General features: G+C 39.9%; 1 protein-coding gene across 1 annotated transcript in view; it reads right to left on the reverse strand.

Moving 5' to 3' along the window:
* The window catches only part of SAMD12 (sterile alpha motif domain containing 12), a 424,915-nt gene that overhangs the window by 360,549 nt on the left and 39,444 nt on the right, over window positions 1-24,922 (reverse strand). Inside the window, exon 2 of the mRNA XM_004372967.2 lies at window positions 12,371-12,549. Within this exon, the coding sequence (XP_004373024.1) occupies window positions 12,371-12,549 (179 nt within the window). The remainder of the gene's footprint in view (window positions 1-12,370; window positions 12,550-24,922) is intronic.

The following is a 24,922-nucleotide window of genomic DNA, read 5'->3' on the forward strand; positions in this document are numbered from 1 at the left end:
AGAGAGAGATAGCCTTCCCCTAGAGCTGGTGCCCTGAATTCAGACTTCTAGCCTCCTGGACTCTGAGAGAATAAACTTCTCTTTGTTAAAGCCATTCGTTTGTGGTATTCCTGTTATAGCAGCACTAGATAACTGAGACAGTGACCATCAACCAAGATGGCAAGTCCAGGAGGTGAAGTTTTTATTTTAGTCAGTTACTCTGATGGGAAATGTCACCATTAGCACTACCCTGTAATTGCAGAGCTTGACAAAACATACTTTGCTCTTCACTGACCTCTGTTGAAAGAGAGCATATTTTTAGTATACTAAATGTGCAATATAAAAACTGCAGGAGCTGACAGCTCTGACAAAATTATCACCACTGCACTATCACGCCAATTTTTAAAATATCTGCTTGGTATAATTTTAATTAAGTTGCAACAAATAGAGATTCTTATTAATATTTCAGATATATTCTTGAATGCCAGACATTTATTCTATGAAAGTGATATTCAACTTCAGCCATATAGTGATATAACATTCAGCCATTTGGTATTCAGCCAAAATGTGTATTTGGTATACGTATATCTAAGGGCACATGTTAAAGCAACATTTGAAAACTTTCTAATGTGTACAGCCTTGGAGATAATGTTTCAGGTATTGATTAGTATTTGGTCATCTGATTTTCAATTTAGTCAGGAGTTCCCAATCATTTAAAGAGAAGGTGCTGCTTTCCAATTCCTTATTTTTTTTTTTTTCTATTTATGAGGTAATAACCCGTACTCTTTTTTTTAAAATTTTCATTGTGGTGAAAATATACAAAACAAAACATTCACTGACTGATTTCCTTAACATTTTGACTTCAGGGTGACAGGATGAAATCAGAGGCGTGATCTGATGCTTACATTGAGGACGCAGAACACAGCTGGTGTGTGTGAGAAGAAACTCTGTCATCTGGACAAGTCTTGGCCCACCCTGGAGGTGGCAGAGATCACCAGGTCCTGACCTAGAAGCTGAAATTCTTTAAGTGAAGTTTGGAATGTCTGTTGCAAACTGCAAACAGACATTTGCCTGGTCTTAGGGACAATCTAGCCTTTTTGAAGATGAAGGGTAATAGGATAGCTATGGGAAGATCCCTAGCCCACCCTGTGGAAGACATATCACTTGCACACACCAGTCCAGAAAAGCACTCCCCTGATATAGTCAACCATTACAGAACTCAGGTAATATTTATCTTTCTTCACCTGCTGACCTGCAGAGAAGCTAAAGATAATGAAATAACTATGAGGCAAAAGAGAGAAAGACCAAGAGGCAAGGAGCTTTATGAAACCAGAAGAACTGGATGGTGCCTGGCTACCATTACTGAATGTTTTGATAAAGGGTCCATAGAAGAATCCTGATCAAAAGGGGGAAAATGTATAACAAGATTTTAAATTCTCATAGAATCCAGATTTTCTGAAGCCACTGAGGCTGGATGAACCCCCTGAAACTACTGCCCTGAGATAATCTTTGAATCTTAAACCAAAAATATCCCCTGAAGTCTTTTTTAAACCAAACAGTAGTTTAGCTTAATTAGTAAAGAATGCCTGCCCTGAGCATTGTGCTCTTTTAAAAAGCTATCTATAGCATATGAGTTCAAATTGACAACAGTAATTCAAAAGATTAGATAGGAAGCTTAGGGGGCAATGAGTTTATGTTACTGGGGGAGGAACAAGTCAGAAAAGGAGGATGAGAATGGTTGTACCACTTGAAGAATGTAATCAATGTCACTGAATTATACACGTAGAAATTGTTGAATTGGTGCATGTTCTGCTGTGTATTTTCAATTACAACAACAAAAATAAATTACTAAAAGAGGCAAGGGGCTTCTGTGTCACATTAACTTATTCATTAATCTGTGCATTAATTTATCAAAAACTCTTTCTCTGACATGTTAGACATAATGGCAGGCATTGATGCTATGGCAGAAAATAAACGAGAATTTCAGACAGGAAGAAGTTCTACGAAGGACATTGAACAGAATGATATCAGAGAGTGTGACTGGGGAACTAATTTAGTTACAGTGGCCAGGGAAGGCCTCTCTGGAGAGGCACATTTGAGCTAGAACCTAAATGACAAGGAATCGGCCATGCAATGATCTAGGGGAAAAGTATCATGGGCAGAATGGATGGCAAGTCAAGCACCAGTGCTCTCAAGAGATAATTCCCTTGGTATATTCGAGAAGCAGAAAGGCAAGTATATCTGGAACACAGAGGCCAACAGGAGAGACTGGCATAAGATGAGCTTTGGGAGCCTAGAAGGGCCTAAAGCTCTTTGCTTCCTACTGATCATGATAATGAGTTTGGATTTTCACTTTAAGTGCTATGAGTTCTATCAGACAAGCTACCCTCAAAACTCAAACACTCTCTTCTCCAGAGGCCTATTTGTGCCGTAGAATAATTGTCAATGAACCCTATCTGGGCTCTCATCCACCCACCACTGTGAGGGATCTGATCTACCCTAAACGCCACCTTCCATTTTGCACCCTCAAATGGCATACTCTATAGTTTTAGTCCACCACTTGTCTGTCAGTTTGCTGTACTGTGGTGGCTTACAATGTTGCTATGATACTGGAAGCTATGGCACTAGTATTTCAAATACCAGGAGTGTCACCCATGGTGGACAGGTTTCAGCACAGCTTCCAGACTAAGACAGACTAGGAAGAAAGGTCTGGTGATCTACTTCCAAAAATTAGTCAATAAAAACTCTATGGATCACAACAGAATATTGTTCAACACAGTGTTGGAAGATGAGGCCCCTAGGTTGGAAGGCACTCAAAATACACAGTAGTTGCAACAATGGACTGCAGCATACAACTGATCTTAAAGATAGTGCAGGATCGGGCAATATTTTGTCCTGTTGTACATGAGGTCGCCAGGAGTCAGAGCCGACTCGACGGCAACTATCAACAACATAGCCTTAGTACACTGGAAAAGTACCATTAACCAAGTGGCTCCTCGCTGTTTTGAATAGATTTGTCAGCATGAAAAAGTGGAAAGCAATAGTTATTGTTAGAGGAACTCTGTTTTAGGCTAAACTTGTACCACTACTGGCTTCCAGATCTTGGAGAAGTCATTTAATCTCATTTGAACTTCATCTTCCTTGTGTGTAAAATAAATTAGTTGGTCAGATGCTCCCTGGGTTCCCTTTGTTGAAGATATCACAATTTGATGCCTCAAATATACCCAACATATATATATATTCACACTTTCCAGAGCTTAACACTTAATAAATGCTTATCTTTTCCAATTTGGGTTTACTGTGGTTTTTTCTGAGATCTGTCCAAGTGCCTGATGGGTGTCCTGGGGCATTGGAACTCACATAGCATGAAGTCAGTCTGGCTTGTGTCTTTTGTTCTTACCCTTCTGACAATTCTTAATAAAGTATGTCCTCATTATGTCTTGTACGCATTAGGTCTTTTCATACCTTTCGCGACATTATACTATATTGGCAGCTTCAGTCAGAGACACTCTTGCTCCCAGAGCCAAAGAATACAGATAGCCAAGAATTAGATCATTCTATCCCCAAACTGCTACAGATCTTCTCAAAGGCAGCTGAACAATGTAATTTGATCAAGGTTAAGTACAATCCACCTCTCATCTTTTAACCCAAGTCTAAATTATTTTAGCTTTCAGTTTAATTTCATGGCTTAATCCCAGATTAATATGTCCTGCTCACTTTTATAAAAATCTACGAGCCTCCCTTCAGTCAACCTCCATTTATCTGCTTGTGGCTTATCCAAAGCACCAGGCTTTCTCTTCTTCTAGCCTCCAGTATCCCATGCCCAGGCCAGCTCCTTTAATTCTGTGCCAAAGAAATATAAACTAAATCTAATACTACCTAATGGGAAAAGGCAATTTGCTGCCCAGGATTCACATAATGCATCCCAAAGCCAAGTGCCGGCAATTATTCACTGTTTTAGATAGTGGCGCTGCTGCTCCCTTATATAATACAGCAATCAAGATTTGCTGTGATTCTCTCTGAGGAAGAAGGAATACATGCGGTGTTTCAACCTCTTCTTTGGCCTAGCCAGCCAGATTTTCAGTGTAGTCGACTATATTTTCTTTCCAAATAAATAGATAATTTGTACATTTAATGATAGGGGAATAAAAAACCTGGGTGTACACCCATTAGATTTAGATCTTTCAGTTATTCGCCAGAAACTAAGTTTTGGCAAGTTATTTAAATTATTGGTTTTTCAGCTGCAAAAAAAAAAAAAAAAGTTGCTGTCGAGTTGATTCCAACTAATAGTAACCCTATAGGACAGAGTAGAATTTCTAAAGAGTGGCTGGTGGATTCGAACTGCCAACCTTTTGGTTAGCAGCTAAACTCTTAACCAATGGGGGACATAAAATTTTATAAATAAAAGATCTGGGGCAGGGAAGCATATGTGAGACACACCCAAAGTACCACCAAATTCTTGATTTGCACTCTGACTCATCATTTTACAGGATCCAGCGAATTAGCACTGAGGCAGGGGAAAACAAAGATTAAGCTTATGAAACCCTTATTCTACATGCATAAAAACACAGAAAGGGGAAGTTTTCTTGTGAGTATCTAGAAAAGCTAGTCTAGAAGTCAAGTGTTTCTAATTTCCCATGCCATATTTAGGCCACTAGTCAGGACATATCCCAGAAGTCCAAGGTGGGGAACAGCCAGAATATGGCCTGCTTATAGGCTGATCTTATTCCACAGCCCGAGTTACCATGGAAACTCAAATTTCACCATCAGAACATTCAAGAATACCACTTTTAAAATAGAGTCAAGACTCCTAAGTATTCCAACATTTCTCTTATGACTGAGGCACGCTTCCTTCTAGGCCCAAAGACAAGGGTCAGAGAGAATGTTAACACAATTCCATTTTACCATCTTCACCCCTATACTCAGAGAACTTCAATGGTTTCCCACAGATTACAGCAAAGCTACCCAGAAGAATTTTGTGTAGTGATAGAAAGAAATATTCTACATCCGAGCTGTCCAGAACAGAAGCCCCTAGACACATGTGGCTACTGAGTACTTGAAATGTGGCTGGTATGATCAAGGAAATCAATTTTTTCATTTTAATCCAAATTCATTAATTTAAATAGCCATATGTGGCTAGTGGATACCATACTGGACAGTGCAGGCAGAGAATAAACCCAAGCTCCTCACCGCAGCATTCAAACTCCAAATGACTAGGTCCCATTTGGCTGCTTCAACCTCAGTTTCCATAATACAAACCACAACTCTAACGAGACTGAGGGTGAACATACCTGAGAATCTCTGCTGCCATACTTTGGCTCAAGATGCAGACCTCCAACTGGCATAACAAAGTTTATTAAGAAAATGTTCTGCATCCCACTTTGGTGAGTGGCATCTAGGGTCTTAAAAGCTAGCGAGCAGCCATCTAAGATGCATCAATTGGTCCCAACCCACCTAGAGCAAAGGAGAATGAAGAACACCAAAGACACAAGGAAAATATTAGCTCGAGACAAAAAGGGCCACAAAAACCAGAGACTGCATCAGCCTGAGACCAGAAGAACTAGATGGTGCCTGGCTACCATCAATGACTGCCCTGACAGGGACCACAACAGAGAGTCCCTGACAGCACAGGAGAAAAGTGGGGTACAGAACTCAAATTCTAGTAAAAGACCAGACTTAATGGTCTGACTAAGACTAGAGGGACCCCAGAAGTCACGGTCTCAGAGCTCTCTGTTAACCCAGAACTAAAACCATTCCCAAGCTAACTCTTCAGACAAAGAATAGACTGGACTATAAGACATAAAATGATACTCATGAAGTTCAAGTGGATACACAAGACTAAATGGGCAGCTCCTGTCCGGAGGCGAGATGAGAAGGCAGAAAGTGATAAGAGCTGGTTGAATGGACACAGGAAATCCAGGGTGGAAAGGGGGAGTGTGCCGTCACATTGTAGGGATAGTAACCAGGGACACATAACAATGTGTGTATAAAGTTTTGTATGAGAAACTAACCTGAGCCATAAACTTTCACCTAAAGCACAATTTAAAATTAAAAAAAAAAAAGATTCAGACCTCTTGGCTAAAGATGTCTTCCATTCTTAGTGTTACATTGGAATTTTACCCATATTTCATAGCACAGATCAAGTTTTACCTCTGTTGCAGTATTGTCCATGGCATCCCCACTCCTAATGCTCCGTGAGTTCAGAGTTAATTAACCTCAGACCTGGGCCTGTCTGGGAAGGACCTCACTCTCTCACAGAGCTGTTTCTTTGCAACTACACCTGGTCAGGAGGAGCACTGAGTTGGCCTTGGGCCTACATGACTACAATGGTATAAAAGATTGGTGGGGAACAGAGGCTGTGCCTTCTCTGTGTCAAGGAAACCCATTCTTACCTTGGCTCTCATCTGTGGCAGCCGTACATGTCCCTGTGTGGATGCGGGGGCAAAAGAAACTGTGCATGTGGATAACTTCTGGGCCTTCCAGTGAGATGAAAATGTGGTACCTACTATATCTCGTGCAGACGACACAACCTTACTTGCTGGAGGTGACAAGGACTTGAAGCACTTGCTGATGAAGGTCAAAGACTACAGCCTTCAGTATGGATTACACCTCAACATAAAGAAAACAAAAATCTGCACAACTGGACCAATAAGCAACATCATGATAAACAGAGAAAATATTGAAGTTGTCAAGGATTTCATTTTACCAGGATCCATAATCAATGCCCATGGAAGCAGCAGTCAAGAAATCAAAGGATGTATCGCATTGGGCAGATCTGCTGCAAAAGTACTCTTTAAAAAAGTGTTAAAAAGCAAAAATGTCACTTTGAGGACTAAGATGCACCTGACCCAAGCCATAGTATTTTCAACTGCCTCATACGCATGCGAAAGCTGGCCAATGAATAAGGAAAATCAAAGAAGAATTGATATATTTGAATTACAGTGTTGGTGAAGAATACTGAATATACCATGGACTGCCAGAAGAACAAACAAATCAGTCCTGGAAGGAGTACAGCCAGAATGCTCCTTAGAAGCAAGGATGATGAGATTTCCTCTCATACTTTGGACATGGTATCAGGAGGGACCAGTCCCTAGAGAAGGACATCATGCTTGGTAAAGCAGAGGGTCAGCAAGAAAGAGAAAGAATCTCAATGAGATGGACTGACACAGTGACTGCAACAATGAGCTCAAACACAGCAATGATTGTGAGGATGGCACAGGATCAGAAAGTGTTTCGTTCTGCTGTACACAGGATTGCTATGAGTCGGAACCAACTTGATTGCACCTAATGATAACAACAACACTATATCTCTTGCCTTGTATCCATCTGTAAAGCTAAATAAATGTAGTTTTTGTGTCTTGAACTTGTAAACATAGCTGTGGTGCTGCATAGGCATTCTCTCTCTGGATCCCCAAGTACTTGCAGGCACTTAGGACTTATTTTGGTAAATATCTTTTGCAGATCCCTATTTCAACTAGATTCATTATTTTCCCCCGATGGGACTGAATGCTGCCCAATGATAAGGCTCAAGTAAGCTTGATTCTTCTCAATTTCTCTTTGGTCTATAACAGCTGTAGGAAACTTGTGGCACAAACAACCTCCTGGAATTAGGGTCCCGAGTCTATGGAGGAATTGGCGCAAGGGTCCAAAATCACTTTCTAAGCTATAGAAGCAAGGAAGACTTTGTTTTTGTTTTTTTCCCAAAATGCAAATATGCTATGTTTTAAAATTATATCTCAAGGTCAAAATAGTAGATTAAGCACGTACTACACTCCATTCTCAGGCTATGGAAATTATGTTTTAAAATACGTATTCTCAAATTTATGTAAGGCCAAGTTATAAATCAAGGGAGAGAAAACTCTAGGTGTCAGAATGGAGGGAAAACCACCACAGTGAGGAGGAGGAGTAAAGCTCACTAGGCCTTTTGGGGATCTGGAAGAGGTAACATACTGAGGGGATTGCTTTCAAAGCCCAACAAGGCCAGGACTCAAAGTGGCAGAGCCCACAGGCATGACAGGGGACTGGAAACCAGGTACCCTGTGTAAAGCCTGCAAACGGGAAAGCATACATGGGAGATTCATTTGTATGATCAGTCAGAAGCTGAAGAGATGGGAACCTCAAATTGAATCATTAACGGAAGCCTTGGTTCAGAGAGATTGCATCCCAAAGAGTTCAGGTAGGGACAAACAGCAAAGCAGCTCATGAAGTGGCCTCCACAAACCAAGGCCCACACAGGCAAAACTTCCCGAAGATAGCTCACTCTCTTGTCAAATAAGCTTGCCAGCAAGAGTCAGAAGACATGTGAGGAAATTCAGCACCCTAGAAGGCCAGATACTGACCCAACAGGCAGGAAAAGTCATGGCTGAGCTACTAAAGTTAAGAGGGCAATCTGAAAGGGGCTTTAAAATAAATATGCTTAAAAGAATGCATATCTTTTTAAAAATTCAAACACAACAGAAGTGGGCAAAAGTAAAAGTTTTCTCCATAATCTCAACTCCAGATATAACTACTGCTCAAATTGTGGAGTAAGTCCTTCCAGACTTGGTAATGCCTTTATACAGAGAAAGGTATTTTTACATAAATGGGAAATATATACACACTACACAGTAACCTGCCCTTCTCCTCCCCTCCCCATTTTAATATATAATCATGTACATTTTCCACATAAATACACATAGGTCTCCCTCATCCTTATAAAGGAAGAATTCTATTCTGTTGCATGAATATACACTGTTTCTTCAGCCAGTGTCCTAGGTGTGGACGTTTAGGCTGTTTGCAATGTTTTTTATACTATAAACAGTTCTATAGTGACCATCTTTCTGCCATCATTTTTGCACATTTGGATGATTATTCCCTTGAGGCAAATTATCAGAGAGAGATGGAATTACTGGCTCAAAAACGATGCACACTTAAATTTTTGATAACTACTAACAGACTGTCCTTTAGAAAAGGTATACAATTTACACTCACTGAATGACTTTAAATGCACACATTTCTAGCCAGAGGTTTTCTTTAAATAACATCTAGGTAAGTTTAAGGAGCCCTGGTAGTACAGACCTGGCGATCTGCTCCCATAAAAATTACCCACTGCCATCAAGTCGCTTGTGACTCATAGAAACCCTCTAGGACAGAGGTGAACTGCCTCTTTGGGTTTCCAGTGCTGTAATCTATAGAGAAGCAGACTGCCACCTTTTCTGGCAGAGCAACTGGTAAGTTCGAACCGCTGATCTTTCGGTTAGTAGTCGAGCGTTTAACCACTTGCGCAACCAGGGCTCCTTTCTATAAAGATTACAGCTTAGAAAATCCTCTGGGGAAGTTCTACTCTGTCCGATAGGGTCACTATGAGTCAGAATTAACTCGACAGCACACAACAACAGGTAATTTTAGAGTAGTTCAAGTTACCAGAGATTCAATTATTTACCCAGGAGAAAAAGAGGATGACTCACACCCGCAGTGACCCACTAAATGCTATAGAATAGAAATTTGAAATGTGTTTGTACATGCACAAAACAAGTTCAGTGTCTGTGGTACAGAATCTTCAGGTTATGTGACAATGCAAGGGACTACAGTATCATACTCTGGTACTTAGTTTTAATTCTATCTCCCTTATCCTTAGCTGCCTCTGTTTTCATCTAGACTTCCATGAAATAACTGGACACATGCCTAAACTTTATTAAAGCATCTAGTCTGTTCACCCCTAAATACAATCTAAGCGTGAAAAAAACCCAGAATCCCCTTTCTATTCCATTGTTTGTGGCGGAGGGGGGTGGTGGTTCATTATGGATGATTTGGATAAACTCAAATGAATCTTTTTTCTAATATGTGTCCTATTCCTGAGGGAAGGTTTATTACAGACTACTCAATTCTCAGTGAGGCATGTTTTCAGCAAAGCAAATATAAAGGGACCTAGAGGGAAAGGCAAGTGCTATCAGCATGAAAAATCAGGATTTACTACAATATCCCATACTGAAATAACTCAGAAGTAATGAAATCATATTAGACCTGAATCAAAATATATTAGCAATCTGTTTTGCAAATAAAAGAGATGTAATCTGAAAATGTTTAATTAAAGTTGAATAAAAAAATTACACAAATATCAATAATTCATTTTTTTGTTTTTCTTTTTCTCCACTCTAATTTTTAATATTTTAAGCACCCTTTTAAAAAGATTCTACTCAGGCAAACCCTATTTATCTTCCAAGTTCAAGAAGACCCTTAGGAGGTTTCTTCCTCATTCTTTCATAACCTGTGTGGCACCACAGATTGATCAGGTTTAAACGTAATAACGGGGCTCACTTATTTCCAACTCTGCTCACAAACCAAATTTCAATGATCATCAACTAATTTCCTACTAGGTACAATTTCTCTCAGCTAAAATGTCTAGTGCAAAATATCTGCAATATCTTCCTAATTAATCATTCCCTATGCCTACAAAACACACACACATATATACAATGTCATCAGTTTTTAATTATCCACACTAAAAACAAAAGCAATACTGCTAATTATTCCAAACTGTAGATCAAGCAAAAAAAATCTTATTCGATTTTATGAAACATTATGCGGGGATAGGGGAGTTATACAACAGCAAAGTGATCTTTCTACTTAAGGTTTTTCATGAGTGACTGCAACATTTGCTTTCCAAGGCCTGCACGCATCCATTCACTCCACAAACATTGGAAAGGAAATTCTTCTGCAGGGAATCCACAGAGAACCCAAATGCGATATGAAAACTGATTCCCTCCATTTCCAATGAACAAACCAGTACAAACACTTTCAACACTGTGCCCCCACCATGAACATCTTCACTGATTTCAGACAAAAATCTAAATAGTGCCAGTTTCATTGTGGAAAGCCTTTAAAAGAGGCCATCTTAACTAAAGAATCTCCTACCCCATGGTCCACATTTTTGTGTGCCTTTACCAATATGTGTTTTGTCAGTTTTATAGCACCTACATCTAGGCTAAAGATGAACAGAACTAAGTATCTTACAAAAGAATAGAATAGGGGGGACATCTAGGTCAACTGGCATAACAGTTCATACAGAAAATGTTCTACATCCTACTTTGATGAGTAGCATCTAGGGTCTTAAAAGCTTGTGAGCAGCCATCTAAAATACACCTATTGGTCCCATCACATTTGGAGCAAAGAAGAATGAAGAAAACCAAAGACGCAAGGAAATAACAGTCCAAAGGACTAATGGACCTCCTGAACCACAGCCTCCACCAGCCTAAGCCCAGAAGAACTAGACGGCACCAAGCTACCACCACCAACTGCTCTGACAGGGATCATAATAGAGAGTTCCAGACAGAGCTGGAAAAAAACGTACAACAAAATTCAAATTCACAAAAAAAGACCAGACATACTGGCCTGACAGAGACTGTAGGAACCCCTAAGACACCCTACTAACCCAGAACTGAAGCCACTCTCGAAGTCCACCTTTCAACCAAAGATTAGACAGGCATATAAAACAAACAATAACACATGTGAGGAATGGGCTTCTTGGTTCAGTCAAGTATACGGGACCCAATGGGCAACACCTGCCCAAAAGCAGAGATGAAAATGCAGGAAAAGACAGGAAACCTGGACGAATGAACATGGGGAACCCAGGGTGTAAAGGGAAAGGGGGAGAATGCTGATACATTGCAGGGATTGTAATGAATGTCACAACACTATTTGTGTATAAATTTCTGAATCAGAAACTAATTTGCACTGTAAACTTTCACCTAAAACACAATTAAAAAAAAAAAAAAAAGAAGACTACAACAATTAAATCTTTCATTAACTGGGGTCTTGTGTACTATTGTCTCTCTCTTAGGATTGTTATGGGAACACAATAAGCCAGTACATCAAGTGTATTTCAAACAGTACCCGGAATACATGTATATATTTCACAAAATGTCAATCATTATTAATTAGCAGTATTTGTCAGCAAAAGTTCCTCATATTCATGCAACACTGGGCCTTTTACAAAATGCTTCTAAAAACACAGCGTCATTTAATCTGCTCAACCTGATAGGAGAGGCTGTTTTTATGACACCCATTCTACAAATAAAGAATCTGAGGCTCAGAAAGTTATATGTGATTTAAAGCCATAAATCAGAGACTAGCAGACAAATCTTTTGGCTTTAAATCCAAAGTGTTCTTCTCTTTAGCCCATAGCTCAGAGCCTCATGCTATGAGAATGGCCACAAATGTGTTACAATTTTACTCCAAAGGGGATGAGGTCAATATTTTTATTTATTATTACTTAAAATCAAGATGCAGTGCTCACTGAACCTAAGATACAAGGTAATTAGCGAAAGCATTACCAGCTCTTCCCTGTAGCTGTACCACAAAATATCAAAGCTGCAGCTTTAGCCTCTCCTTAGGTAATTGGACTATTACTTACCTTAGCCGTCTCTGCTTCTGCCTGCAGTCGTTTGGGGGTTCCTTTTTGCTCCAGCACCTTCTGGATATTTTTGTTTTTAATGGATTGAGATTCAACACCTTCACCTTCAATTTGCAGTTTAAAACTTTCAGCATGGGCAGGGTGATCGATACCCCGTGGACTCAAACCACAGTGGAGAGCTAGGAAAAAGGAACAATTGGAACTCAGAAAAAAATCGTAGAAGGCAGGTGTACAAGACAAATCATTTCATCAGGCCTAACTGGGGACAAACAAGGCATCTGCAAGTTAAGGGGGGTATGATCACTATGGGAAATAACATGGTGAGGACGGAGCATGGTACAGTGGGAGACCTTGTACTTTAAGTCAGAAAATCTGAAGTACAAATCCAGAAACCATCAGTTCCAAGTTGTTGGACTTTGAGCAAATTACTAATCCCCCTCGACAGAGGAGAATGCCAAATCAGGCAACTTCATTATTTCCTCCCACACATACAATTATTTCAACGCCTATAGTTTAGCTTATATCCCTGACTCCGTCTGGCACATTGCTCATTCCCTCGCCCTTCTGAATCTTCTCTATCCTTCAAGCATCCACTGAAGGCCACCGGTGCTCTTGCATTCATTCCACAAATACTGATTGAGCACTTATTATGTACCGTCCCTGGGTTAGATCCTGGAAACATGGATTTGTATAAGACAGATGTTGCCTTCAAAGAATTAACAACCTGATAAGAGAGGCAGACAAAAGAACTAGTGATTCTAAAACACAGTTATCAATGCTACGTGAAATGTAAGGAAAGACCAGAGTGGAGGGCTCCAAGGAGTCAAGCCCAGTGGCTTTCAATCGTTTATATCTTACTCCTTCCACGTTCTCTAACATGGATGCCCCCACAAATTAAATCTAAAGCCCTATTTTCTGGGAATATTCACTCAACAAATAACTTACTGAGACCCTCATGTATGTCAGATATTGAAAAAGAAATAGCAGAAAATGTTCTGAAAAGTATACATCGCACGTAGATGACCTCCATGGATTACTGTGGACACATCTGTGTGTGTGTGTGTGTGTGTGTGTGTGTGTGTGTGTGTGTGTGTTGAGGTGTCTGGTAGTAAATTATCTCTGCTCCCTATGCCTCTAACTCTTCAAATTTACTTAAACCTCCATCTTTACTCCCTTTACTTTGGTCTCAGAGGATTTAAGAGCAGAACCTTAAATTCCCTTCCATCTCTCTCAGGACTCCAATTCATCGATAAACTCCTCCTATCCAACATCTTCAGAGCCCTGGAAGCAAGGTGGTTAAGAGCTCAGCTTTTTCCTTCCTCAGCACCTTCCCCTTCAGCCAGTTTCTGCAATTCTAAAATCCTTTCCTTTACTTGGCACCCACCCCACCTAGGCTATGGTCCCCTCATCTCTTCTTTGCCAAGATTTTGGAAGAATATTTTCCACCTGTGGGATGCAAGAGGTCTTCCCAGAAAAAGTGAAGCCAAGTATTCTTGTCACTCTCCCCTCCTTAACTCATGGCTTTTGATACAATCTACATGCCAGCAACACTCACATTTTTAACTCCAGACTAGACCTCTCTTAGGAGTCTTTGGTTGGTGCAAATGATGAAGCACTCAACTACTAACCAAAAGATTGGTGGTTCAAACCCACCTAGCAGACAGGCATAATGATCTGCTTCCAAAACTGCCTACTGCAGTTCTACTCTGCAACACAAGGGGTAGCCAGGAGTCAGAATCGATGGAAACTAACAATAACAACAGGCCTTTCTTATGAGCTGCCAACAAGTAAAACTGTTACTCAACATCAAAATTGCAGTGCATCACAGATGTCTCAAACTTGGCACGTTCAAAACTGAACACTTTCTCTACCCACCAAAAAAAAAAAAAAAAATTGCCTTCTCCAATCTTCCCCAGTTACTCACACAGAAGCCAAGAAGTCATCCTTGACATCACATTCTCCACGATTCACCGCATCTCTTCCATCTATCACCAAGACAAGTAAGCCCTACCTCCCAAATACTGCTCAAATCCACCCCTTTGTTCTAGCTCCACTGCCACAACCATGTCTAATCTACCTACACCTCTAACCCAGACTACTGACTGCTCAACTGGCCTCTGCTCTTCCTCACTTGACCCATAAATCCTATTTTTTTAAAGTTGACTCCTCTGCTTCAAATATTCCAATGGCTTCCTTTTTCACTCAGATAACTCAAAAATCTTTAACATGGAAGGTAGAGCCAACATAGCGCTGCAGACAGGAGCATCATGCCATCTCTCTGCAGTAAAGACCAGAAAACTAAGTAAAACAGATACTAACATCAATCCTGGAACTCTACGCATCAGATGAAGGGATAAAGAACTCGATCGAGCACTGAATGGAAGACAGGATAGCATCTGCCATATACCAACCTAGGTAATGAACTCTCAAGGATGAAACAAAGCTAAAAGATTTACAACAGGGAACCAGAGCAGTCAATCTGTAAATGACAACAAAATGAGAATAATAAAAGAGGTTAATAAACAGTATAGGTACAGAACTTTCAAATGGAGAGGAAGTCAAGGTGATATCAAGTAATAAACGACTGGTTCAAATTTAGGAAGACGAGTAAATTTCAAGGTAACCACAAAGAAAGTTAATAAACCTACTCATCAAAATAAAGAAGAAAAACAAAGTCTCAGTAAACACTACAAAATCTACAAAATAAAAAAGAAAATCCACAAAAAAAAAAAAAAAAAAAGGAACCCAGCACAGGAGAGTAAGAGGAACAAAGAAAACGTCAGCACCACAAAAAGAAAAAAAGCACTACAAAATGACAGCATAAACTAACACCTATCAATAATCACATTAAACATAAATGGCTTAAATGCACCCATAAAGAGACAGAGAGTGACAGAATGGATTAAAAAAAAACAGGATCCATCAATATGCTGTCTACAAGAGCCACACCTTAGAAACAAAGACATAAATTTATTAAAAATCAAAGGATGGAAAAAATATATCAAGCAAACAAAACCCAAAAAAGAGCAGGAGTGGCAACACTAATCACAAAAAAAAAAACAGACTTTAAGATAAAATCCACCATAAAAGACAAGGAAGAAGATTATATAATGATTAAAGGGACAATCCACCATGAAGACATAACCATAAAAAACATCTACGCACCCAATGACAGGGCTCCAAAATACATAAAACAAACTCTAACAGCACTGAAAAGAGAAACTGACAGTTCAGCAATAATAGTAGGAAACTTCAACACACCACTCTCAGTGAAGGACAGAACATCTAGAAAGAAGCTCAACAAAGATACAGAAGATTTAAAGGCCAGAATCAACCAACTTGACCTCATAGACACATACAGAACACTTCACCCAACAGTAGTAAAGTATACATTCTTCTCCAATGCACATGGAACGTTCTCCAGAACAGATCACATCTTAGGCCACCAAGTAACCCTCAACAAAATCCAAATATTGAGATAATTCAAAGCATCTTCTCTGATCACAACAGCATAAAAGAAGAAATTAATAACAGGAAGAGCAAAAACAAAAATCAAATACATGGAAACTTGCTTAACATCTTACTTAAAAACCACTGGGTAACAGAAGAAATCAAAGATGGAATCAAAAAATTCCTAGAATCAAACGAGAATGAAAATACATCATATCAAAACCTTTGGGACACAGCAAAGTCAGGGCACAAAGGTCTATTTATTTATATAACAGGACCCATATCTCACACCATACACAAAAACTAATTCAAATGGATCAAAGACCTAAATGTAAAACCAAAAACTATAAAGATCATGGAAGAAAAAACAGGGTCAACGCTAGAGGCCCTAGTACATGGAATAAATAGGATACAAACCATAACTAACAATACACAAACACCAGAAATAAGCTAGATAACTGGGATCTTCTAAAAATTAAACACATGCTCATCAAAAGACTTCACCAAAAGAGCAAATAGAGAACCTACAGACTGGGAAAAAAATTTTGCTATGACATATCCTACAACAGTCTAATCTCTAAAATCTATGAAAATCAAACACCTCCACAACAAAAACACAAATAATCCAATTAAAAAATAGGCAAAGGATATGAACAGACAATTCACCAAAGAGGATATTCAGGCAGCTAACAGACACATGAGAAAATGCTCACGATCATTAGCCATTAGAGAAATGCAAATCAAAACTACAATGAGACATTATCTCACCCCAACATTACTGGCACGGATGAAAAAAAAAAAGAAAATAACAAATGTTGGAGAGGCTGTGGGGAGATTGGAACTCTTATGCACTGCTGGTGGGAATTTAAAAAATGGCACGACCATTTTGGAAAATGATACGGTGCTTCCTTAGAAAGCTAGAAACAGAAATACCATACAATCCAACAATCCCACTCCTAGGAATATAACTTAGAGAAATAAGAGCTGTCACACAAATAGACATACTCACACCCATATTCATTGCTGCATTATTCCCAATAGCAAAAAGATGGAAACAACCTAAGTGTCCACCAACAGATGAACGGATAAACAAACTATGATATATACACACCATGGAATACTATGATAAAGAACAATGATTAATCTGTGAAATATCTCACAAAATGGATGAATCTGGAGGGCATTATGCTGAGTGAAATGAGTCAATCACAAAAGGACAAATACTGTAGGAGATCACTATTATAAAAGCTGATGAAAAGGTTTACACACAGAAAGAAACAATCTTTGATGGTTACGAGGGAGCGGATGGGTGGGGAGGGAAAAAAAACTAACTAGACAATAGATAGTGGTAACTTTGGTGAAGGGTAAGACAGTACACAATACTGGGGAAGCCAGCACAAATTGACCAAGGCAAAGTCATAGAAGCTTCACAGAACACCCAAACTCCCTGAGGGACCAAATTATTGAGCTCAGGGCTGGGGACCATGGTCTCAGGGGACATCTAGATCAATTGGCATAACATAGTTTATAAAGAAAATGTTCTACATCCTACTTTGGTGAGTAGCATCTGGGCTCTTAAAAGCTTATGAATGCCGTCTAAGATACTCTACAGGTCCCAGCCCATCTGGTGCAAGCAAGAATGAAGAAAACCAAAGACACAAAGGAAAGATTAGTCCAAAGGACTAACAAACCACAACTACCACAGCCTCCACCAGACTGAGTCCAGCACAACTAGATGGTGCCCGGCTACCACCACAGATTGCTCTGACAGGGATCACAATACAGGATCCCGGGCAGAGCTGGAGAAAAATGTTGAACAAAATTCAGACTCGCAAAAAAAGACCAGACTTACTGGTCTAGCAGAGACTGGAGAAACCCCAAGAGTATGTCCCCTGGACACCCTCTTAACTCAGTACTGAAGTCACTCCTGAGGTTCACCCTTCAGCCAAAGATTAGACAGGCTCATAAAACAAACAATAATACACATAGCTCAATCATGTACATGAGACTAAATGGGCACCCCAGCCCAGGAGCAAGGACAAGAAGGCAGGAGGGGACAGGAGAGTTGGACAAATGGAAATAGGGAACTCAAGGAGAAGAATGGGAGAGTGTGGACATGTCACAGGGTTGGCAAACAATGTCACAAAACAACATGTATATTAATAGTTTAATGAGAAATTAATTTGCTCTGTAAACCACCTAAAGTACAACAACAAAAAAAAAAAAAAAAAGGAAGAAAAATCTTTATCATGGTCAGCAAGGTCCTGCATCATCTGCCTCCTTACTACTTCTCCAAATTCACTTCCCAGCACCTTATCCTTTGTTCACTATGCTCTGGCTGCTTACATCTTTTTCTCTCTTGAATTCACCAAGTTTTTTCCTACCTCATGGACTTTATGCATGCTGTTTCTTTGCCTGGAATGTTCTTCCCCATTCTCTGACTAACTCTTACTCACCCTTCAGGTTCCAGCTTAGATTCCACTTCCTCAGATACACTTTTCTTTAAGCTCCTTCCTTATCCCTACCCTATCCCCACCCCATGTTAAATCAGCTGCCTGGAATAGTAAGTACTCCACAAATATTGAATGACCTACAAAATGGATGCACAAAGGCTAGATGCGAGTAATCTTATTTCCATCATTTTCTATGGAAATTATCTGAATTTCTCTTTTACTAGTCTCTAAACTTTCTAAAACCAAGGACCAGCCTATTTTATGGTATACAGTAGGCACTCAATATGTATATGTTCATGTCTCATTCTTCAGGCTTTGTGTTGGACCTCAAATAATCTTTATGAGAAACTGTGTAAGATAAAATTATATTCATTTCACACATTAGGAAAATGAGGCTCAAAGGGTTAATGGTCACAAAAGGTCATACAGGATCTGCTCAATATCACGTACCATGAATTATTTCGTATGCACACAAGTTCAAGTTACAAAGGAACAAACCCAGACTAGAATAAACAGTAAAGAAAATTATTAGGTTTCATAATGTGAAGTCTGGTAATGGTACAGGTTCAGAGTTAATTGATTTGGCAACTCAACAGTGTTATCCATCAGATACTTGATTCTTTTCATCCTTCTATTATGCTATCCATAGCAGTTTTATCCTAAATCTGGGGGTCCTCTTATAGCAACTGGAACTACAAGCTCCTGGTTCTCACCCGGTAGTACAGACAGCTTAGCTGACTGTGGTTCTCTTTCCCCCAGTCCTCCTCCAAACTTTCCTCTTCTCTCATTGGCCTGAAGTCACATGCCAATTACTGAACCAAGACCCTGGCAGTGGAAATACAGTCGCCCTTGAATCAAATGGCCTTCAGCCAAGGTCAAATTTCCCAAACCACATTGCTGCTACTCAAAAGCACAGGGATAGAACAGATAATGGGGAATCAACCACCATGCCCCACTTCAGGCAGTGATAGAGAACTTGACAGTCAAAACGTGTGAGAGCATGAGGCTAATTCCTATTAAAACCAATCAGCTTTCCCATCTCCCTCATTGTACTGATATCTCCCTAATTGACGGAGTCGCTGGATGGTGCAAACAGTTAACATGTTGGACTGCTAACAGAAAGGCTGAAGGTTTGATCCACCCAGACGCATCTGGGAAGAAAGGCCTGGAAATCTACTTTCAAAAAATCAGCCACTGAAAACCCTTTACAGCACAGTTCTACTTACGCACAGGGGGTCGTCATGAGTCAAATCAACTTGAAGGCAACTGCTTTTTGGTCTGGTACCTAATTGATGTGTCTGCCTCACCTACCACTGTAGATAGCTACCAACTCTAAACTCCTTAAAGAAGTTTCCATCCTTTATTCATCTCCATAGTCCGTAACCCCTAGTCCAGAACCTGGCATACAACAGGCATTTAAGAAACATTTGTTCAGCTGCTGAATAAACAAGCAATTGCCTCTCTTTACAAAAACATGCCTTAAATCAACGGAAACTTCTCCGCTAGTAATTACTTTGCGTTCAAAATGTAAAACAACTATAAATATGGGGTGGAAAAGAGTTGTTTTGACTTTCTATACACGTAGCCTTTTTCTTCACACAAATATTTTAATTCTCCATAGCTGTTCCCTCCTTGACTGCAAACCAAGTAGTCAATTTAGGTTTTTGGACTTGGGCTTCTCTTTTTAAAACCATTTCTGACGGGCTTTGCTTTCTTTTCTCTGAAATTTCTGGTCCCTAATATTTACAAATCAAGCAACTTTTGAATGGCCTCACATAAGCCGTGACCTCCATCTCTTTGCTCGTCATGTAAAAGGTGTCCCGTTTGCTTTCTCTTCACTGTCCTTTTCACAACCCTTTCTTGTTTTCACTAAAGCTATTTACTCAATTTAATGGGCTCAGCAGCTCACGGGTCAGCCTCGCGACCCTCTTCACGTTTCGCTGATCTTCGTGACCACTCCGGTGCCTACAGATTTCTAGTTATTGAATTGACACTGCAGGCTGCTGGTGGTATTTACCTGAAGTGCTGCCATTTTCATTTCTATTTAATTTTAATGTCGCTGATATTGAATTCTTCAAAATGAAGAGTTAAAAACCAAAACAGATTTCAGAGATACTGCTCCTTTAAAAATTTAACAGGTCTATTTTCCACTGCAAATGTACAAACTTTAGCATTGGCTTGAGATGCCATTTGGAAGGCACTATCTTGCATGTGCAAAAACCTGTTCTCACTCAGCTCGGCCTCCCCTTGCCCCACTCCCTCCATATATAGAAATCTGTCTATCCAAAGATATTTTCTTTATTCAGAGATTTGATAGTTTTTGACTGCTGTTATCATGATTTTCAGTTAGAACATGGTTTTTGTTTTCTTTAAGGAAAAAAAAAGTAATTATGGTCCAGCAAAGTCAGATTAATTTACAATTTTCTTGGCAAGGGCATGTTGTCCAAAGCAGGCCCCCAGCTTAACCAGCAGAAGTAGTGCTTTGACTGCTGGAAGTGAACCTGGGCCTGATCTCTGAGAGATCCCATTTGATGTGACTCGTGCTACAGAAACAAACTATCCAGAAGTGACAGGCAGGGAGGCAGGGACAAGATGGCAGAGTAATCAGACTCTTCCACTGGTCCCTCTTACAACAAAGACACAAAAAAACAAGTGAATCAGATTATATGTGACAATCTAGGAGCCCTGGACATCAAAAGCCAAGCTGAGGAATTGGACTGAGTGGTAGGGAGAGGGAGAGATGATTCGGCAGCCGTGAGGAGTTGCCAGATCCGACCCTGCGAGAGCCTGAGCCCTTCAGGTGGAATCAGCTCGTGGTGCACGGTAAGGTAGGCAAACAGCAGTGCTCGGGAGGCATTTTCCACACCTGGAGAGACCCAGCAGCAAAGAGTCTACTTGGCCATCCAGAACCAGTGAGAAGCAGCCCTCGATCAGCGAAAGATAAGTACTTGCGTCCGGCCTACTGCGCAGATCAATAACACCCTCTTCGGGAAAAACCTCTCTCCCATTTACCTCCCTGCTCCCTGCTCTGCACTGGATCCAGGACTGGCTTCAGCAACTGCCAAGTCCCCTGCCGAAAGTAGAACCCGTCACATGCCTAGAGCCATTCTCCCGGCCTTGGAGAGTGAACAAGTTACCAAACAGGGGAATTACATAATCTGCCGGTTCCCCTAAGCCAGGAATTCAGGGTAGGCACAGTTCCTTTGCCTACACACAGGCATAAGGGGTCCACAGACTCTGAGTGCCTTTCCCCCTGCAGAGACTTGTGTGGGCCCATTTCAACAGCGTAGGCTCTTATTACCACAGTACAACAGGGTATATACCTAAAGTCTAACTCCAACTGTTTCAGCTGTGAAGTGGAAGGTTCCTGACATTTGACACTGCTCTGAATATTAAGCAGGGTCTTTACCTACCCAAATCAGGGGCCTGAGGACTGGTGCCTCCACCCACGCCACCTAGCCACCTGCAACAGGGGCCCAAGAATAAGTGGTGCCCCCAGTCCTCACAGCCAACAGCATTGGGTGCTCGCAGTCTGGCTGCAAAACCCGTCCACCTAAGCGCCCTAGGGAACAGGGACACACTTTCCTCCAGGACACTCAGGGGCAGCCGTCGGCCCCTGCCTTGCGCAGGATGTGACCCCCCTGCTGCAGCCAGATGCCTGTGCCTAGACCAATCACCCATGCATGTCTAAGACTGTAGGTGAGAGCCTGCACCACACACTTGGTGGCCAACTACCTGGACACCTGAGCTGAATCCACACAGAAGGAGTGGGTGAACTCCTGGGTTCACATACTTAGTGGCAGGTATGGCCACCTAGTGGCAGGATGTTGGAACTTCAGGGGCGCCAGTGATTGGACTAGCTTACACAAGAAGCCTAATTGGGCATATCAAAACAAAACAAGAAGCTAGGTCATGGTAAGCAAGCATAAAATAAATAAATATAATAACTTAGTGATGGCTCAGAGATAACAGTCAATATCAAATCATGTAAAGAGGCAGACCATGATGGCTTCAGCAAGCTCCCAAAATAAAGAATTGAGAAATTTTCTGGACGAAGAGAATTTCTTGCAATTACCGGAGGCAGAATATAAAAGATCAATATACAGAACTCTTCAAGAGATCAGGAAGGAGATCAGATAAAACACAGACCTAGCAACAGAGGAAATTAAGAAGATTAGAGAAGAGGATAATGACAAATTTAACAGGCTGCAACAATCCATAGAGAGACAGCAATCACAAATCCAGAAGATTAATAATAAAACATCAAAATTAGACAATTCAATAGAAAGTCAAAGGAACAGAATTGAGGCAATGGAAGTCAGAATTAGCGAGACTGAAGATAAAGCACTTGACATCAACTTATTTGAGGAAAAATCAGATAAAAGGATTTAAAAAAATGAAGAAACCCTAAGAATTATGTGGGACTCTATCAAGAGGAATAACCTATGAGTGATTGGAGTAGCAGAACGGTGGGGATAACAGAAAATACAGAGAGAAGTGTTGAAGATTTGTTAGGAGAAAACTTCCCTGATACCGTAAAAGATGACAAGATATCTATCCAAGATGCTCATCGAAACCCACATAAGGTAGATTCCAAAAGAAAGTCACTAAGACATATTATAATCAAACTTGCCAAAACCAAATATAAAGAGAGAATTTTAAGAGCAGCCAGGGATAAACAAAAAGTCATCTACAAAGGAGAGTCAATAAAACTAAGCTTGAACTACTCAGCAGAAACCATGCAGGCAAGAAGGCAATGGGATGACATATATAAAGCCTTGAAGGAAAAAAATTGCCAGCCAAGAATTATATATACAGCAAAATTGTCTCTCAAATATGATGGTGAAATTAGGGCATTTCCAGATAAACAGAAGTTTAGGGAATTTGCAAAAAACAAACAAAATTACAAGAAATACTAAAGGCAGTCCTCCGGTTAGAAAATCAATAACATCAGACAACAACCCAAGACTAGAACACAAGAGAGAGCAACCAGATATCAACTCACATAGGGAAGTCTCAAAAATAAATCAAACTAAAACATTGAAAATAGTGAAACAGAGATGTCAATATGTAAAAGATGACAACATTAAAACAAAAAAGAGGGACTAAAAAATGTAGACATAGATATTTCATTTGGAAAGGAAGTCAAGGTGATATAAAGAAATAAAACACTGGTATAAACTTAGAAAAACAGGGGTAAATATTAAGGTACCCACAAAGGAAACTAACAATCCTACACATCAAAATAAAAAACAAGAAAAATATAAAGACTCAGCAAATACAAAATCAACAACAATGAAAAAGATGAAAAGAAAATACATAAAGAAAAACGACTCAGCACAGAAAATTAAGTGGAACAAAGAAACTGTCAACGACACAGAAAAAAAGACATCTGATGGCCCTAAACTCATAACTATCAATAATTAGGTTCAATGTAAATGGACTAAATGCACCAATAAAGAGACAGAGAGTGGCAGATTGGGAAAAAAAAAAAAAACACGATCTGTCTATATGCTGCCTACAAGAGACACATCTTAGACTTAAAGACACAAACAAACTAAAACTCAAAGGATGGAAAAAATATATCAAGTAAACAATAAGCAAAAAAGAGCAGGAGTGGCAATATTAATCTCTGACAAAATAGACTTTAAAGTACAATCCACCACAAAGGATAAGGAAGGACACTATACAATGATTAAAGGGTCAAAACACCAAGAGAACATAACTATAATAAATCTTTATGCACCCAATGACAGGGCTCCAAAATACATAAAACAAACTCTAACAGCATTGAAAAGAGAGATAGATAGCTCCACAATAATAGTAGGAGACTTCAACATACCACTTTCAGTGAAGGACAGAACATCCAGAAAGAAGCTCAATAAAGACATGGAAGATCTAAACACTACAATCAACCAACTTGATCTCTTAGAAATATATCGAACACTCTACCCAAGAGCAGCCAAGTATACTTTCTTTTCCAACGCACATGGAACATTCTCCAGAATAGACCACGTATTAGGTCATAAAGCAAGCCGTAACAGAATCCAAAGCACTGAAATATCACAAAGCATCTTTTCTGACCATAAAGCCATAAAAGTAGGAATCAACAACAGAAAAAGCAAGGAAAAAAAATCAAACACATGGAAACTGAACAACACCTTGCCCAAAAACTACTGGATTATAGAACAAATTAAGGATGTAATAAACAAATTCACAGAATCAAACAAGAATGAAAACATATCCTACCAGAACCTTTGGGACACAGCAAAAGCTGTGCTCAGAGGTCAGTTTAGAGCAATAAATGCACATATCCAAAAAGAAGAAATGGTCAAAATCAAAACATTAACCCCACAACTTTAACAAGTAGAAAATGAGCAGCAAAAGAAGCCCTCGGGTGCCAAAAGAAAGGAAATAATAAGAATTAGAGCAGAATTAAATGAAATAGAGACTAGAAAAACAATTGAAAGAGTTAACAAAACCAAAAGCTGGTTCCTTGAAAAGATCAATAAAATTGATAAGCCATCGGCCAAACCGACAAAAGAAACATAGGAGAGGAAGCAAATAACCCGTATAAGAAATGAGATGGGTGATATCACAACAGACCCAACTGAAATTAAAAGAATCATAACAGAATACTATGAAAAAC

Source organism: Trichechus manatus, unplaced genomic scaffold (genome assembly GCF_000243295.1).
Source record: "Trichechus manatus latirostris isolate Lorelei unplaced genomic scaffold, TriManLat1.0 scaffold00022, whole genome shotgun sequence".
Classification (NCBI taxonomy): Eukaryota; Metazoa; Chordata; class Mammalia; order Sirenia; family Trichechidae; genus Trichechus; species Trichechus manatus.